The following is a 15,725-nucleotide window of genomic DNA, read 5'->3' as shown; positions in this document are numbered from 1 at the left end:
ATCCCCGAGGTGCGCGGGGGCTCCCGTGCGATTGGCTCCAGGATAATGTAACGCGAGCCGGGGAGAGAAAATGGTTATTATGCTTATTAATATCGGGATTTAATTCATCCCGATTTTCGGTTTGTGACGGCGCGATGGTAATGGCGGCTCCCGCGAGAGGTTATTGGCCCGTTACGTCGGCCTCATCAGCCAGCGGTGTCAAGAGGGCCTCCGGAGCGGGGGGGGGGGGAGGCTGGGGGGGTCGAGGCCCGGTGCCCGGGCTAATTAAAGAGAGGGAGAGCGGGGGGGCCGGGACTATAGGTGTGAAAGGTGCGGCACCTCCCCATTACATCCCAGTCGGCATTAGCGACAGTCACCCCGGAGTGAAGGACAGGGCATGGAGGGGGGGGGGGGGGCTGGGCTTGGGCTTGGACCTCCCCCAGCCTGTGCCCCTTGATCCATCACACACGAACACACCCACACCCACATCCACACACACCCCCCTATTCCAATGTGTACACACATGATCCACTGTGACCTTCGCTACTGGGACAGGCATCAGAGACCATCTACTTGACTTTTTTCGTTGACTCTCGTTCTGAGAAAGAGACTTCAGTTTAAAGAATTGATTAAGACCTACATACCACTGTTAAGTTAATATATGTGTTTTTTGTGTGAAAATTATTGCAATTAAAGGGTTTTGACTGTACTTTGTCCCACAACAAGAGTCACCACAGTGTTCTGGAATATGATCTGGCTTTGAATTGAAGCAGTCAAACTACAAATTTGGGTTATTATTAAGACACATGTGGCTATTCACTTCATTCATTCATGGGGTTCACACATGATCAGGGAAATACCATTCAGAGTTATGGCCTGCTCCATCCTACATTATGAATCATTTCAAAATGTGTGCCAAATATGTGAAAATTGCACAGGCACTTAAAAGATGCACCTTTATTACTTCATATGCTGTCCAACATGCACGTCTAAGTAGATATTTCTAATGCAAAAGCTGTCAGATGGCTCGTCATGTTAAGTGTTACAAATGCCATAATTTACATGATATTTAAGATGCTTGGAATATAACATTTCCATTTTGTTGCAGCACTTTAATTTTGTTTTTGAATATCAATTTTTAAATGGTTACAGAGCACAGGTAAAAGTAAAGCAAATGTCCACAATGAAAAGGTGTTTCATTGTGTTACCCTGAAAATATCTCAATCTTTCACCATTTCCTGTACATTTTGATAAATCAACTTCTGTGGCAAAGGACCACAATAAGCCTCAGTGAAATATTCCCTGACAGATTTTTCATTATTTATGATTTATAATTTATTATTATCTATGTATTATTATTTGAATCCCTATGCACCACATTGAAACCACACGCGTCTCTGTCCCCATGCTGTAGCGTGACTGGGCCTATTTCTCACAGCAGAATGTTGGTCTGAACAGCAGGGGGAGCAGTTGTCTGAAAGAGACCTGGGCTCCCAGTTCCCAGGCTACAACCACTGGTGTATAGAGATCTGGGCCTCAAACAAGGATATCATCAACAAAATGTAACTCTTTTGACAATTGTCTTTGTCTACTTCTTCTATCTCTTTCTCTCTCTTTTCTGTCTCCATTCTCCTTCTCTCACTAGCAAAGAAATTCAAGAAGGTGGTTGGCAAGGAGACCTGCTCTGATACATTAGAAAGCATACCCATGCTGGAGAAGCAGAAGTTCCCACAGGATTACTTCCCAGAGGTGGGTAATAGATTTGACATTGACATCGTTGGCTCAATGATTGACACTCCGACAAGCTCATTGGCTGACTGAGCCAACAATCCTGCATGCGGATCGGCTTGCAGCACTGTCAATGTGGACCATGATTTACCTGATGTAATGTGGGGCAAGAATGACAAATGCTAACACATGTCCCATACAATCAAGGAATAAAAAGGAAGTATATTTAAAAGAAAGTAAGCAATATTTCACAGTATGTTTTTTTGTCATCGTGGCATTAATTCATTTGGTGGAATCAATATATTAATATTAAAAGATCTCAAAAGGAAAATACCTTAATAGATAAAAAGGGGAAAGAGGTCACTTGATCCACATATGACGCTTATCAGTGTCTTTTTTTAAATTCTCTTATCGTCCACCATGCTGAAATGTACATAATGAATCGGAGTGCAATGGAATGCCCTTCTGCTGCCCTGTCTCATTTTATATTGATTTCCCATAAGCCCTCTCTTCTTCAATGCCACCGGTTTCCCTGCCTTCCCTTTTGATAAGAAAACACACTGTCCTCAGTCAGGCCGGACCCTGTAGAAACACACAACCTGTGGTGGTGAGACTCGGGGCACCGTTCACAGCTCTACTCCTCCTTGGTGCTCACCCTTCTCCACCAGGCCGGGGGAGTCTGGCGGTTTGGTAGGGGAAGTGGAGGGGTTTTGTGTGTGTGTGTGTGTGGAGGGGTTTGGTGCGTGTGTGTGTGTGTGTGTCCGTGCTGATGTAGTAATAAAGAGTGTGCACGCCTGCATGTCATCCTCCAACCCCCGAATCATCCGTCAGCCATGGTCCAACAGACCACCTTTACAAATATATGTAGAGCAAGATGGAACAGGCGCGCACACGCTCACACGCATGCATGCACACACATACGCACACACAAAATAAATTGATCTAACTAAAAAGAAAGATCCACAGAAAGAGAAATGTGTATATATCTGCATATACATACACAATTTTTTTTTTTACACGTTTATAGGATATACCCAGTAACCACCCACTCACCACTACAGATGGCCATGTGTGTTTCTATCCTGCCCCCTCGTTGCCTATTTCAAAGACGATCTAAAGGCAGTAACTCTGCTAGAGCAGCCTCAGAGCCTTTTCACAGAGCCTCAACGCTTCCACATTCACCAGGACACTCGGCTAACGTACACAAACACACACACACACACACACAGACACACCTCCACCGGGAGGACGCGAGTGATGGCAGAGAAAGCGCGTGTGTGTGTGGCTCTGCGTTGATAAAAAACGAGCTAAAGTTTTGGCGGCGTGTCCTGATGGATGCCTCGTCCCTGGCCCGCTGGTTATGAATCCCAGCGGACGCTCCGCGGAGCAGCTCCTCACATAATGTTAGCGCTTCTTATAAAGAAAAAAATAACCGATTTGTGTAGTCTATCAGGACCGAGTGGGCACAAGTCTTTTTTTTTCCCTCTCTCCTGGTCTCCCCCTCTCTCGCTCTCCCTCCCTCCCCCACTCCCCGGTTTGCCCCGCTCCCCCCCCCTACCCCCTTCCCCTTCCGTAGTGAGAAATTGGTTGTTATCATAGATCACAGATACTGCTCGGACCTCTTATGAAAGATGAATTAATTTCACTAATGCTTTAATGCAAAGCTCTCACGAGGGAGGCAGGCAGGCGATAACCCCGGGCCGCGTCCCGCCGCCTCCCTTGCCACGCTGATTTATGCCCTCTTTTAGTAGATGAAACCGCCTGGATTCACCATCCATCTGATGCCTTAAAGAATCCTATTACCAGGGCGGAGGCTGGAGGTGGGGGGGAGGGGGGGTTTGGGGACGGGACGGGAATTCACGGGACTTGGGACCCAGGCGGCTAGTTCCGCCTTTTTTTAATTTTTTGTCCAACCCCTCCCTGGTCGTGGAGGCTGAGAGGCTGAGAGAGCTGCCGCGGTATCTGCGTGGTAAGACGCGGCGGGTGCACCCGCAGCGGGCCGACGTGGCTCTCCTGGCTCTGCGCGGGTGGGGGGTGGTCCTGAAATGTGAATGAGATTTGTATCGTTGAGTTTGAACCTACAAGGGGTCGGCGAGGGGCTTCGAAGACTCAACCGGGAAAGGCGAGAGTCGAGACAAAAGTGTGTTTTTCTTTCTGTGTCTGTGTGTTACCTTTACGGTCCTCCCCGCCCCCCTCCCCAACACTGTTAATAGCATGTCAACAAGAGGGATCCTGATGACATCATGGTGCTTAGAGCTATTTGTGGTGTGTGTGTCTGTGAATGAGTTTCCGTGCTGCTTTGAGAGAAAATGCCACTTATCCCCTTTGAGTGCACTTGAGTGGGTGTGGTTTTATGTACTTGAGGTCTTGTCTGCTTTTACGTACATATCGTGAGTGTGTGTGTGTCTTGAGTGTGTGCATTATGTGCTTGACCCTGACTTACAAGCTATCATACACAAATCCGCGAATTTACAGCTACTCGTACGTCCTGCATCGCGCCGTATCAAACTAGTGACCCGGTTGTAAATATGAGCACAATTGCCCCCCCATAAACAAGTAAACCGCGTTTTAGCGCTTCGGTGCCGTTATATTGTCTGTGTTAATAGAACCTTATTACTACCTCCTGTACCGACAATATACCTGACCTCGTTACACACTACACACAAACACGTCATGGGGAGTCCATATCAACCATAATAATATAGAAATAAATAAATAAATAGGAGACCTGATTTAAGACTGGAAGTTCAGTATTCTTGGAGATCAATAGTGTGTGTGTGTGTGTGTGCATGTGTGTGTGTGTGTGTGCCTACTTGCCAACCTGATTGCCTCAATTATAGGAATGTACTCAAAAGCCGGTCCTTCTGCATCTCCCGGATGAGTGACAGGTCTAAGCCCCGGGAATTAGGGCGCAGGGAACGTAAATTCTACGAGCTGTACCAGAAGGAACCAGATGGGGGGGGGGGGGGGGGGATACGGCCCGTTCCATTTCTCCTGAAAGGTCGGCCTGATGGATTCGCCGGGCTGCCATTTCCCGTTGTTTTCCGTCAAGTCAATCCTAGGCTTTCCTCACCTGCCAGCACGTTCATTTATTTATTTGTTTTGCCGGCGTGATACGCAGCGGAGGGGGGGACCGAGCGACAGCAACGACCCCCCCCCCCACACTGCATCATAAGGATTTGTCATTGCCTTATATAAATAAAGTATACGACCCAGACCGTAATGTGCCCTTGCTATTGATTGTTCTACGCCCAGCCACAGGAGAGGACAGGGGCGAGAAAATGGCCGACAGGCAGTAGATCAACATCCATATAAGTTTGTATTTGCTGTTTGGCAGCGGTGGCGCGCCCATAAAAGCATTGACTTCTCATACCCTTTTAGTGGCCTCCGTTGTAAAGCTACGCCAGCGTGGCTGTAATTACTCCCCAGCTCTGGCCCTCGGCGCAGAGAAGCATGCTTCTGTAAACCCCCCCCACCCCGACACACACACACACAAACGGTACCGAGAGAGGCTTGACAGCTCACGGAGAAGTGGATGAATGTGAAGAGCCCGGTAAGTTGTGGAAGTGACTCCAGTTAAGTTAAACTCAATTTGTGGGAAAGGTTAGGCTGCGTTTCACAGGGCTAATGCAGGACACCTGCGGCAGGCAGGGGCTGTTCCTCGAGCTAAGCGGGCGAATGAAGTAGAAACCATTCTTTTATTTTTTTCTGTGTGTAAATTAGTGGTTGGAAGTGGCCCAAGGCTTAAGGAGCAATGTATTTTCCTTGAGGCCTAAATGGTCTACTGTGTGGGTTAGTGTGTGTGTATGCTGACGAACATGCAGCAGGCCTTCGAACCTTAATGCAAAGGACTTCTTATTTGATAGCCCCATCTTCCATCAGCACTCCACCCACACCCCACCATCACCCTCATCACTGCCACTAACCCCCCCCCCCCCCCCCAAACACCAGAAGATTGAATAGAGATAAATGTCGACCGGAAGGAGCAGATCCATCTGGGGGCTGTGTGTATCACTTATTACTCATGTTGCAATTCCGTCACACTGCTTCTGAATAGAGCCCACCCCATCTCCCTCATCCCACCCTCTTCTGCCTTTACACCAACACCACCTCCCCCCACACCACCCACCAACACACCCATTCATCCCCCTCCCCAGAAAACACCTCTGGTGTTATTTATGGCAGACCAGCTCCTGTGTGCTGATAGATGGAAAAGGTCATAGAAATGGACTGAGCACCGCACAAGTGCTGTTGGGGGGGAAACAATGTAGGGGGGAGATGGGGGCAGATAGAGGACTGTAGACTGGGATTGTTTTGTATTTTTGTTTGTTTGTGAAATGGAGTTCTCTCTTGAAATTGTCCAGTATCTGTGTGTGCGATTGTGAGGTCGTCCTCCTGCCCACCGCTAGACATCCCATAATGTCCCCGCGGCGATCGGCCCATAGCCACACCATCCAGCAGGCTGAACTACAACCCAGGCTGTTTGACGGCGTACGTCACAGTCTCAAGCCCAAGGAGTGGGCGGTGGCCCCCCTCCCCCGTCAGAAGGTCAGCCGGTGGGACACCCAGCTCGGCCACCTTTACTGCTCCCCTCCACCTTCCTGACTCCCTGACGCCCCCTGGCCAACCCCTACCTCCTTCTCCATGCACACACACAAAAAGGATGACTCCCTGAACGACAATCATTCTATGAATTTGATGCGTTGATATGAACGATTTTTATTCCTCAGAAGTTCCCATCACCATGTAGATGTCGCCATTGGTTTTAATATGGGAACGAACGGTGTAACATTATGTTTTTTAGAAAGTTGAGACCAACATTCTAAAACATTATTTTTCCAACAGACCTGCTGTCTGTTGGAAAAAAAGACTCGGCTGTTTGCTCTGAAGGTGTGTGTGTGTGTGTGTGTGTGTGTGTGTGTGTGTGTGTGTGTGTGTGTGTGTGTGTGTGTGTGTGTGTGTGTGTGTGTGTGTGTGTGTGTGTGTGTGTGTGTGTGTGTGTGTGTGTGTCTCGGAGGTGGATCAGGAGACAGACCGAGGCGGAGGTACAGACCCCGGTGGTGATGATAATGGTGTTTGAGGGAGAGATTACACGCTGGCAGACAGCATCTGTGTCATCTTCTCCGCTCCACTGACAGCTGGAGCTAGGCAATCATGATGTCGCCATGTCAACCGATGGAGACGAAGCGTGCGTCCGCGGCCCTGATCAGACGATGGCTTCTGTGAGCTGTTAGTCTGAGGATTGATATCCGGAGTTGGGCGGCTGTTTTAAAAAAGCATAATTGGAGATTTAAGTACGGACTCTTTGAGCCAAATGGAGACACTTTGTTTTTTATTTTGTACTTTGGTTAATTTTTTCTATTGTGATCAGGATTATTATTATTTTTCACAATTCCACATAGTCAGGAAACGGAGATAGGAGAATTGAAAGATTTTTTTTTTTCCATTGCAAGTTGGCTTTGATATTTATTCGTGTTTCTTTGGGGACTTTTCTTTTATGGTTGTGTCCGATGATTGTAGATGATGTCATATTTTATGGTGGGTGTTATATGTGTGTGTGTGTGTGTGAGTGTTTGTTTGTGTGTGTGTGTGTCTATAAGCAAGTGAGGAGGGGGAGGAGGTCAATCAGTCAAACGTGGAGGAAATGGTGCAATCTGAGGCTGGGTGTCAGGGAAGTGATGGATTTTAATGCTGTGATTGTAGTTAATGGCTCTTTAAATTAAATCCAGATTAAATGTCTCTGGTGGGAGTCGAAGATGCTGTTACGGAGGAACAGGGATGGGCTTCTCGTCCTCTCTTCCTCCCTCCTTCTCTTCCTCCATCTCTCCCTCTTTTCATCCACTTCTTTCCCCCCCTTTGCCTCACTCTGTCACTGCTCACCCCTCTTCATTCCTGCTCCTCATCCTCACTATCTCTCTCTCTCTTTCTCTCTCTATCTGTCCATCTGTCTCACTCGCTCCCTCTCTCTCTCTTCTCTCTCTGTAGGTTTGTGTGTGCCATTTTCCTCTCACAACTTTGTATTGGTGTTGCTTTGAAACCCCAACAACAGCACGCACATAAGTGCATCATCCAAAACCACATCCACGTCGCGCCCCCCCCCCCCCCCCCCTTCACCTAAACAGAGGATCCCTTCCTTTTACCTATTTATCAAACGGAGGGTACAATACAATTACCTTGTCCCGTGAGCGATTTATCGGGCCCCATGATTGTACTCTTAATAATTTCTCTTTGAGTTTAATTTCAGCCCCCCTTAATTTTTTTTTGCTGTGGCAGAGGAAGAGATGCCTTGACTATTGACTATTAAAGAGACTCCGTTTTCCCACGCAGGCGGGACCGCTTTGTACACCTCGCAGTCCACCGCCCTTGCGCATTAGCCGGCCGAGACTTCAGAGTCACCATCTTTTGGAGAGCGAGGTGTAATTGGGACCATACATCCCATGCAGTATGGCTTAATTTGAGTATGCTAATGTAATTCAATTGAATACAGTTAATCTCAGAGTAATGCCGTCTGAAGGATGTGCGGCGCAATCAAATTGCTCTCAGCCGCGCAATTTGCATCTGAGATTTTCAAATAGAATTAGTCAATTTGTAATTATGTGACCCTGCCCCGTAATTAGTTTATTCATCAGCGCAGTTAACTCACCATTAAGGAGTATGAGAGCGATGGGGAAAACGTGCAACACAGAGAGTGAGAGTGAGAGAGAGAGAGAGAGAGAGAGAGAGAGAGAGAAAGGGAAAGAGAGGGGGAGAAATGGAAAGAGAGGGAGAAAAATGAACGGAGCGGAAGAGTAGGATGGAGAAGAAAGGTCTTACCGGTGTGTGTGTGTATAGACTCAAGATGAGAACTCAAAGCCTCAATTTGTCTTGTCAAGTAATAACTAGCTTCATGGCACATCATGTGACATTTTGAGGATCTTTTGACTTGTGATTAGATAATTCACTCAAGGCTGGAGGACTTCCATCCAGTGCGCTGAGATCCGTTTCTTCACATGTTACATGTATAAACCACGTTCAGAGGGGTCGACTGCTCAGGAATAATGTGATCCTGGATTTGGAAATCAATTAATTTGGACATGTTACGGAAAGTATGATAATGTAATACAGGTTAAATGCCATATTGTTCTATGTATTCATAAGAAACGTCCTAATCAAAAGAAACGCTGTCTGGGTCTGCAAGGATGACGAAGGTGCGACAAGTTGTGTTGAGCAGCTGCGATGCCCCTGCAGATTCGTGTCCCCGGGACAATAGTATTTATTCATGCATCATTATTCATTTGAGAACAGTGCTCCGATCAGATCGATAACAATGGTTGAAGTGCGATGTCACTGAAGTATATGTATTCTAATCTTCAGTATCTGCTTCTTGTTCCCTTTCTCTCCGCAGTGCAAGTGGTCCAGAAAGGGCTTCATCAGAACCCGGTGGGCCTTGGCGGACTGGTGAGCGTCCTTTCTTCTTCTGTTGTTGCTAACTCTATCTGCTGTCTGTCTGTTGTGTTTTACACAAGTCTCGCCGACGTGATCACAATGCAAAATGAAAACGAAAGTTTCTTTTCGACACTGAATTCCAATGCGTATCCCTGCTGGACAGAGGGAGGGAGAGGGAGAGGGAGGGAGGGAGAGAGAGAGAGAGAGAGAGAAAGAGAGGGTCACGACCACATCATATAGACAGGAGAGTGAGGCGGGTTATGAGAGATAGTTGAGTCCTCCACTTGTACAGCATACCACGGTGGGGGGATGTATTGGGGGGTCGACGTATGGGTGGGGGGGGGGGGAGGGGGCGAGTATTGGATTAGGTGTAATCATGTTAGCTGTGCAACTCGCACATGACAGATGACAGAAAACATTACATGGCATAGAAACGTGTGCGGGGGGCTGAATACGAACGCCGGGACGGAAGAATGGGGGGGAGAGGTAGAAATGGATAGAAAATAACAATGAGGAGGGGGGAGCTGGATAAGGAGGTGGAGGAGGAGGGGGGCGTGTAATCTAATACAGGGACGACACGGGGACTAAAGAGCTACCACAGTGAGTGTTCAGTAGGGCCGTGCCGGTTGGCGGCAGAGGGCCTGATGAAGAACAGGACAGTGGGATGGAGTTGTGGGGGCCGGGGCCGTCACAAGGGAGGTCGGGGTGTACACGCACACATTCTCCCGGGTCGGAATTAAACTACCTCAAGGGGCAGGCATGATCCCTACTGAGATCTGTATCTTCAGCAGTCAACGTATCACCATGGGATGTTCTTTGTTGGACGCTTATCTGGCTATTAATTACTACAAAGCTGAATGAAAGCCACCTCCGTTTGTCTCTTACTTGGTATCAATGTAGTGTTGTTATTAAGATAGTCTTTGAGTGTTACCAGTTACCTGTCTTTTCTGTTTGTTACTTTATAACGTAAATCTAACGGACGCAATGTACGGCATAACGGTCTCAGAAAGTCTCCGCACTGTAGCGTGCCCTGTTGGTCCACTGCCCGGTGAAGTGACTCCTCTTCCTCCCCTCCCCTCAGTGCCTTCGACCTGGTTAACATCCACCTGTTCCATGACGCCTCCAACCTGGTCGCCCTGGAGAAGAGCCCCTCTGTCTACTCTGGGACCAGACAGAAGGCCCTTGGCTACGTCCTAGACTGGTACCTACACACACACACACACACACACACACACACACACACACACACACACACACACACACACACACAGACACACAGACACAGACAGACAGACAGAACTTCTCCTCCTCTCTGCATCTGCCCAGTATTATCTGATTTCTTCCCCATAAGGTGCAATAGTAACGTGCCTTTTCGTTTGGCTAGCTCGCCCTCAGTCCGCCTTCCATATCAAAGGTTAAAACGTTTACTTTAAGCGTATGGTAATATATTCCAATATAAATGGAGTCGATAGAGGGTCTTAATTCTTGTGGGACCTCTCTGACCCACATCGTTATTTCTTTGAAGATGAATCAGCTGCACAAAAAGCCCATGTCATGCTGCTGGTGTTGCCTGATTAGCTCAAATGAACCCTAGAATGATGCTGTAATTGACACCACTCTGCGCCAATTTCATCCACTTCCATCCCTGCTGCACACCCACGAACACCACCCACCCACCCACCCACCTTGTCAGGCACCGGGTGCTGCCCAAACACGCGCCAGGCCAGGCGACTCCAAGGAACACAGTCTCTGGTCGCCGTGCTGCTAATGTGATTTACGGCATATCCATTTACAGCAGTGGAGCAGAATGATGAAGTGCCCTTAAAACACCACCGCCACCCCACCACCACCACCACCACCCGGCCCCACAAACCTCCACCCTCCTCACCTAGCCTTGCAAACAGGGGAATTAAAGCACTGCTGGTTAGCCAGGGGGGGGCGGGGGCGTGCTCTAATGGCGTCTGAATGCGTGGCGCGCGCACACACACACACACACACACACACACACACACACACACACACACACACACACACACACACACACACACACACACACACACACACACACACACACACACGTCCACACCTCCTGCCCCACAGCCGCCACTTTGACTAACTACATGCATGTATATACGACCGGCATACATCATCACCGGCGCCCCAAAGACCCCTCTGAGTTATGAGCGAGGCCTTTTTAAAACTGTTCTCCTACTGATCTTTGTTTTTGACCGTGTGCGCTGGGTTCCTCGCCTTCTCCGTCTGATTGGCGGAAATGCAGCCCTTTAATTGCCGGCGAAGCGGGAGTGTTCTGAGGAATATGGCGGCGCTGTCGCGGCCGCTTTTACGACGGCCTAGCTTAGCTTGGATTTACACGCGTTAAATGACGTTCCCAAAAGTGGGCCCTTTCCGGTTACTCTCGTTGTCCTTTTTGATGAAGAAACTGCCTTCTTCATATAATAAGTATAAACTGTGACCCCACTGCGGAATCCTTCCTTTATTTTGGGTTAGCTGAGGGGGGGCTGGCAGCGTGGACCCGGTACTGAGTGGCAGTTTCCACACTCCCACAGTCCTGCATCCCTCCAGGTCAGCGACGCTATCCGTGTTCTTATCAGTTGCCCATATCATCGAGAAGGTGACGATGGCAAAGGGTCTTTTAGCCCCCCATCTGCTTTTCCTCTGGGGCCAGGAGGGTGGGTGACTGAGGGTCTGGAGGGTTGCGATGGGAGGGGATGTTGAGGTGTAAGTGATATAAACTCTGTGGGGGTAGGAGGTCCACTCTGTACCAACACAGGCTGTATTCTATCTTAAGGGAAGCAGAAATGTAAATCGGGTGGGGGGGGAGGGGGGGGGGGTCTCTGTCGTGTTCAGAGTTGCAGTGCAAATCCGGACCACAGTAAGAAAAGACTGCGGGGGTCGAGGGGAGGATGGGGGATGGGGGGGGGGGCATTTTGGGTCTGCGGGCTCTGTAAGGGGCAGTGAATAATGAGGCTCTTCTTTCAGCGGTGCTGCTAACCTTTTGGCAGCCACCAGCAAACTCCATTCTCCTGGGCCAATCGGGGAGGACAATGTGGCCGGTCGGGGCTTTGAATGCGGTGTTGCCACCAACAGTGTTTCCATTCAGCGGCTGGTTGGGAACCATCTTTCTGCCCATTGTCCCCACTCTGACTCCTAGACCCCCAGAAAAGGCCGAGCAGGGAAAAAGAGGAGGGGAGGGGCTGAGGGGTGGGGGGGCGGGGGTCGTGGGGAAGTATCTGTTGGCCAAAATGTCTCTCTCTCTCGGTCCCTCTCTGTCTCTGTCTCTCACTCTCTCTCTCTCAGTCCCTCTCTGTCTCTGTCTCTCACTCTCTCTCTCTCGGTCCCTCTCTGTCTCTGTCTCTCACTCTCTCTCTCTCAGTCCCTCTCTGTCTCTCTGTCTCTCTCTCTCTCTTTCTGTCTCTGTTTTCTCTCTGTCTTTCTCCCTCTCTCTCTCTCTCCATGTTGCCCCCCTCTCTCTCTGTCTCTCTCTCTCTCTCTACCCTCCCTCCTTCTCTCTCCTCTCCTCTCCTCTCCGTCTCCACTCCCTCCTTTCCCTTAGGTCTTTAGCTCTAGTCTCCTTTCAGAGGGGGAGAGTTTTGAGGAAGTGGCGAACAGCCCTGCCTTGCTACACGGGGGAAAAAGTGAGGGGCCGAGGTGTGTGTGTGTGTGGGGGGGGGGTGTATGACCGCCAGACCTCAGATGACTGGTTCAGCCCTGGCTCCTTATCTGCCGGCGGCCCGGCTTAATACGCCAGCTTAAGGCCCATTGAGGACACATCTGATAAGCCTTTTCCTCTGCGGCCCTTTACAAAATATAATAAACGGCTAAATGGACACGGTCTTTATCACCAAAGCGCCGCAGTGCTGCTGGAGGAGGTGGAGGTGGTGGAGGTGGTGGAGGGGGCAGTGGTTGAGGGTGGCTTCAGAAGAAACAATGCTGAGAAGCCACCGAAATCGGGCTTGAACAGGATCAGCGGTCCGTGCTGGGGCTGAGCTCTGCTCCTCCATTCCACCAGAGCAAAGGAAGAAAAACTCCCTCCCTCCCTCCCTCCCTCCCTCCCTCCTTCCCTCTTTCCATCCCTCTCCCTCCCTCCCTCCCTCTCTCATTGCCTCCTTCCATCCCTCTCCCTCCCTCTCTCATTCCCTCTTTCCATCCCTCTCCCTCCCTCCCTCCCTCCCTCTCTCATTCCCTCCTTCCATCCCTCTCCCTCCCTCCCTCACTTTGTCCTTCCTTCCTTCATTTACTCTGTCCTTTCCTCTGTCCTTACTCTCTCCCTCCCTCTCTCCCTCCATTACAGCTCTCTTCTTTAGAAGTTCCCTCAGGGCTGCATTGAGCTTGCCAGTATTGAGTCCTGTTAACTCTTGTTTTTTTTTTCTATTTCCTTCGAGGGGGGGGGGGGGGGTCATTGTTTTGTAATTATGTTAAGCGTTTGGTTGGCATTTAGAGAGCGTGGTAGTGATTCATTTAATTTCTGCTGTTTTTGCTTGGGGGTTGATAACATGGTAGTGTGTGTGATGAATTATTAAGAAGAGTTAAAGTTGTTATTTTTACAAAGTATCTGCAACTTGACGCTTTCCCCAAGTCATGCATCAGGCTCACAAGACGGGTCACCAAAACGTCCAATCGCTCACCAAACTGTGCTGAGAATGTTAGAGCAACACATGATTTAATCCAGAATCTTTAATTGCCGGCCAATCCTGCAAAACGATAGCGAGTGATCAACTGCGTTTCCCCCTTCGTTTCCTTCTTCTTCTTTTTTCCCAAGTCCACTATTGTGTGTGGAAGTTTGTTTCTCTTTCCACTCCCCCCACCCCCCCAATTCAAGTGGCTGGTCGGGTTCAGGGGGAACAGTTTTACATTACAACTGTGAAATCCGCGCATAAAGGACGCCTTTGTGCGCCGCCATTATTTTCACACAAATATAGTCTATTGTCACACCGCTGAAGTTAATTTGATCAACATTGGGGACATTTTAACCGTTTTGTCCCCTGAAAGGGCCATTTCATGCTTATTTTCGTGGCCATTGAGGGGCAATGATTGGCAGAAAAATAATGTTGGCTTTAACAATCGGGAGCAATTAGTTTCCCATGGGGAGGTAGTGGGGCGCACTGGCCGCCACACAGCCCGGCTTTGTGACGTCGCGGACGGTCATCAGTCAACTGTCAGGCCATTCCTAAGGAGCTGCCTCCCATCTAAATGTTTCCCTTTAGGCTTTTCCCAGAACAACGGGCTGAAAGAGCAGGCAAAGCGGGGAACGCCAATAGACCTGTTCCTGCTGCAGATAACCACGCTGGATAACCAGAGGAAGATCCGCTCTTAAAATCAAGCTGCAGGGGATTTCATTAGAGACTAGAGGAATGTGTGTGTGTATGTGTGTGTGTGTGTGTGTGTGTGTTGACTTTAATTAATTAATTTGACTCATTCATTCAATTCGTTACATAATTTAATATTTTATGCTTACCAATTTTACAAATCTATTCTTCAGTTTATTTACTATTTAATACATTTTTTGGATATCTGCTTATTTAAAATATATTGGTGTAGGTTCTAGCGTGTGTGTGTGTGCGTCTGTGTGCGTGTGTGCATGCGTCTGTGACTCTTCACCCTGAGAGGTCTAGTGTGAAAGTGGGGTTAATCCTCCCTAGTAACTGTCTCCATCTATCTCCTGCTCCCTCTCACCCCCCCCCCCACCCCCTCCCCAGAGTAAACCTGTTTATTTCACCCCTTCTGATACCCACCAACCAAAAACCCCTCAGCTCCCGCTAGCCCTGCCCCCATATATAAGATCCCACTCTGCTTCCTGCTAACGTGACACTATCAGTAGACCTGGATGGGAATGCCCACAAACAAGAAGACCGCCTTCCATGAAGGGATTTAAATGCAATGAAAATGTCCACCATTGAGGTAGCATAATTTTACACTGAACTCCAGCAGTGATCAATTGTGTTTACCTGTGAACTAGGAGTCCCATGCACCGTCCAGTCTACCTACGTCTCCAAGATTGACTTGGATTTCTTTTTACTTGCCTGACGGTACAATGCAACACATAGCGCTCTACACAAAAACCACGCAGTGCTGTTTTCTGATCAGATTCCGAGTCTTTAGTGACACCTGGTAAAGACCAGCATACCCTCCACCCCTGCTGGACACTTTTAACCACCAACCCTCTGGCTTTAGTCGGCTTAACCTTTCCGTGACCGCGCCAGTGCAACCCCAACCCCCTCCCCCTCAGCCACCCACCCCTATACCACACTGCCACTCCCCCCTACACCCCTAAACCCTGTCTCCCCATCTCCAGGACAGGGTGCGAGAACATCCAGGGTGGTGTGGTTAGGTAAGTCGGGTGGCGTTGTTGAGGATGGGTGGGTTTACAGGGGGGGGGGGGGGCTGTTTGGCGGCATGTCAGAGGTCCTGACAGGGGCCACCCCTGCCTCCATTCACTCAGTTGTCACCCCAGCACATTCTTCCCAATGTTAACATTTACCCGCCCCCTCTCCCCCCCATCCCCACCCAGAATTCCCGACATTCACCCACAATAGGTTAGCTCCGGTCGTCAGCGGCATTGTGCTGCGAGTCAA

At 49.2% G+C, this 15,725-nt stretch overlaps 1 protein-coding gene across 4 annotated transcripts in view; it reads left to right on the top strand.

Moving 5' to 3' along the window:
• The window catches only part of inpp5a (inositol polyphosphate-5-phosphatase A), a 124,792-nt gene that overhangs the window by 65,857 nt on the left and 43,210 nt on the right, over nucleotides 1-15,725 (top strand). For all 4 annotated transcript variants that reach the window (XM_030378872.1, XM_030378875.1, XM_030378874.1 and 1 more), the window contains exons 6-8: nucleotides 1,625-1,728; nucleotides 9,092-9,144; nucleotides 10,214-10,333. In XM_030378872.1, coding sequence (XP_030234732.1) covers nucleotides 1,625-1,728; nucleotides 9,092-9,144; nucleotides 10,214-10,333 — 277 coding nt within the window. The remainder of the gene's footprint in view (nucleotides 1-1,624; nucleotides 1,729-9,091; nucleotides 9,145-10,213; nucleotides 10,334-15,725) is intronic.

This window comes from Gadus morhua, chromosome 15 (genome assembly GCF_902167405.1).
Source record: "Gadus morhua chromosome 15, gadMor3.0, whole genome shotgun sequence".
Classification (NCBI taxonomy): Eukaryota; Metazoa; Chordata; class Actinopteri; order Gadiformes; family Gadidae; genus Gadus; species Gadus morhua.
The sequence above is the reverse complement of the archived record's forward strand: the minus strand, read 5'-3'. Positions and strand labels throughout refer to the sequence as shown.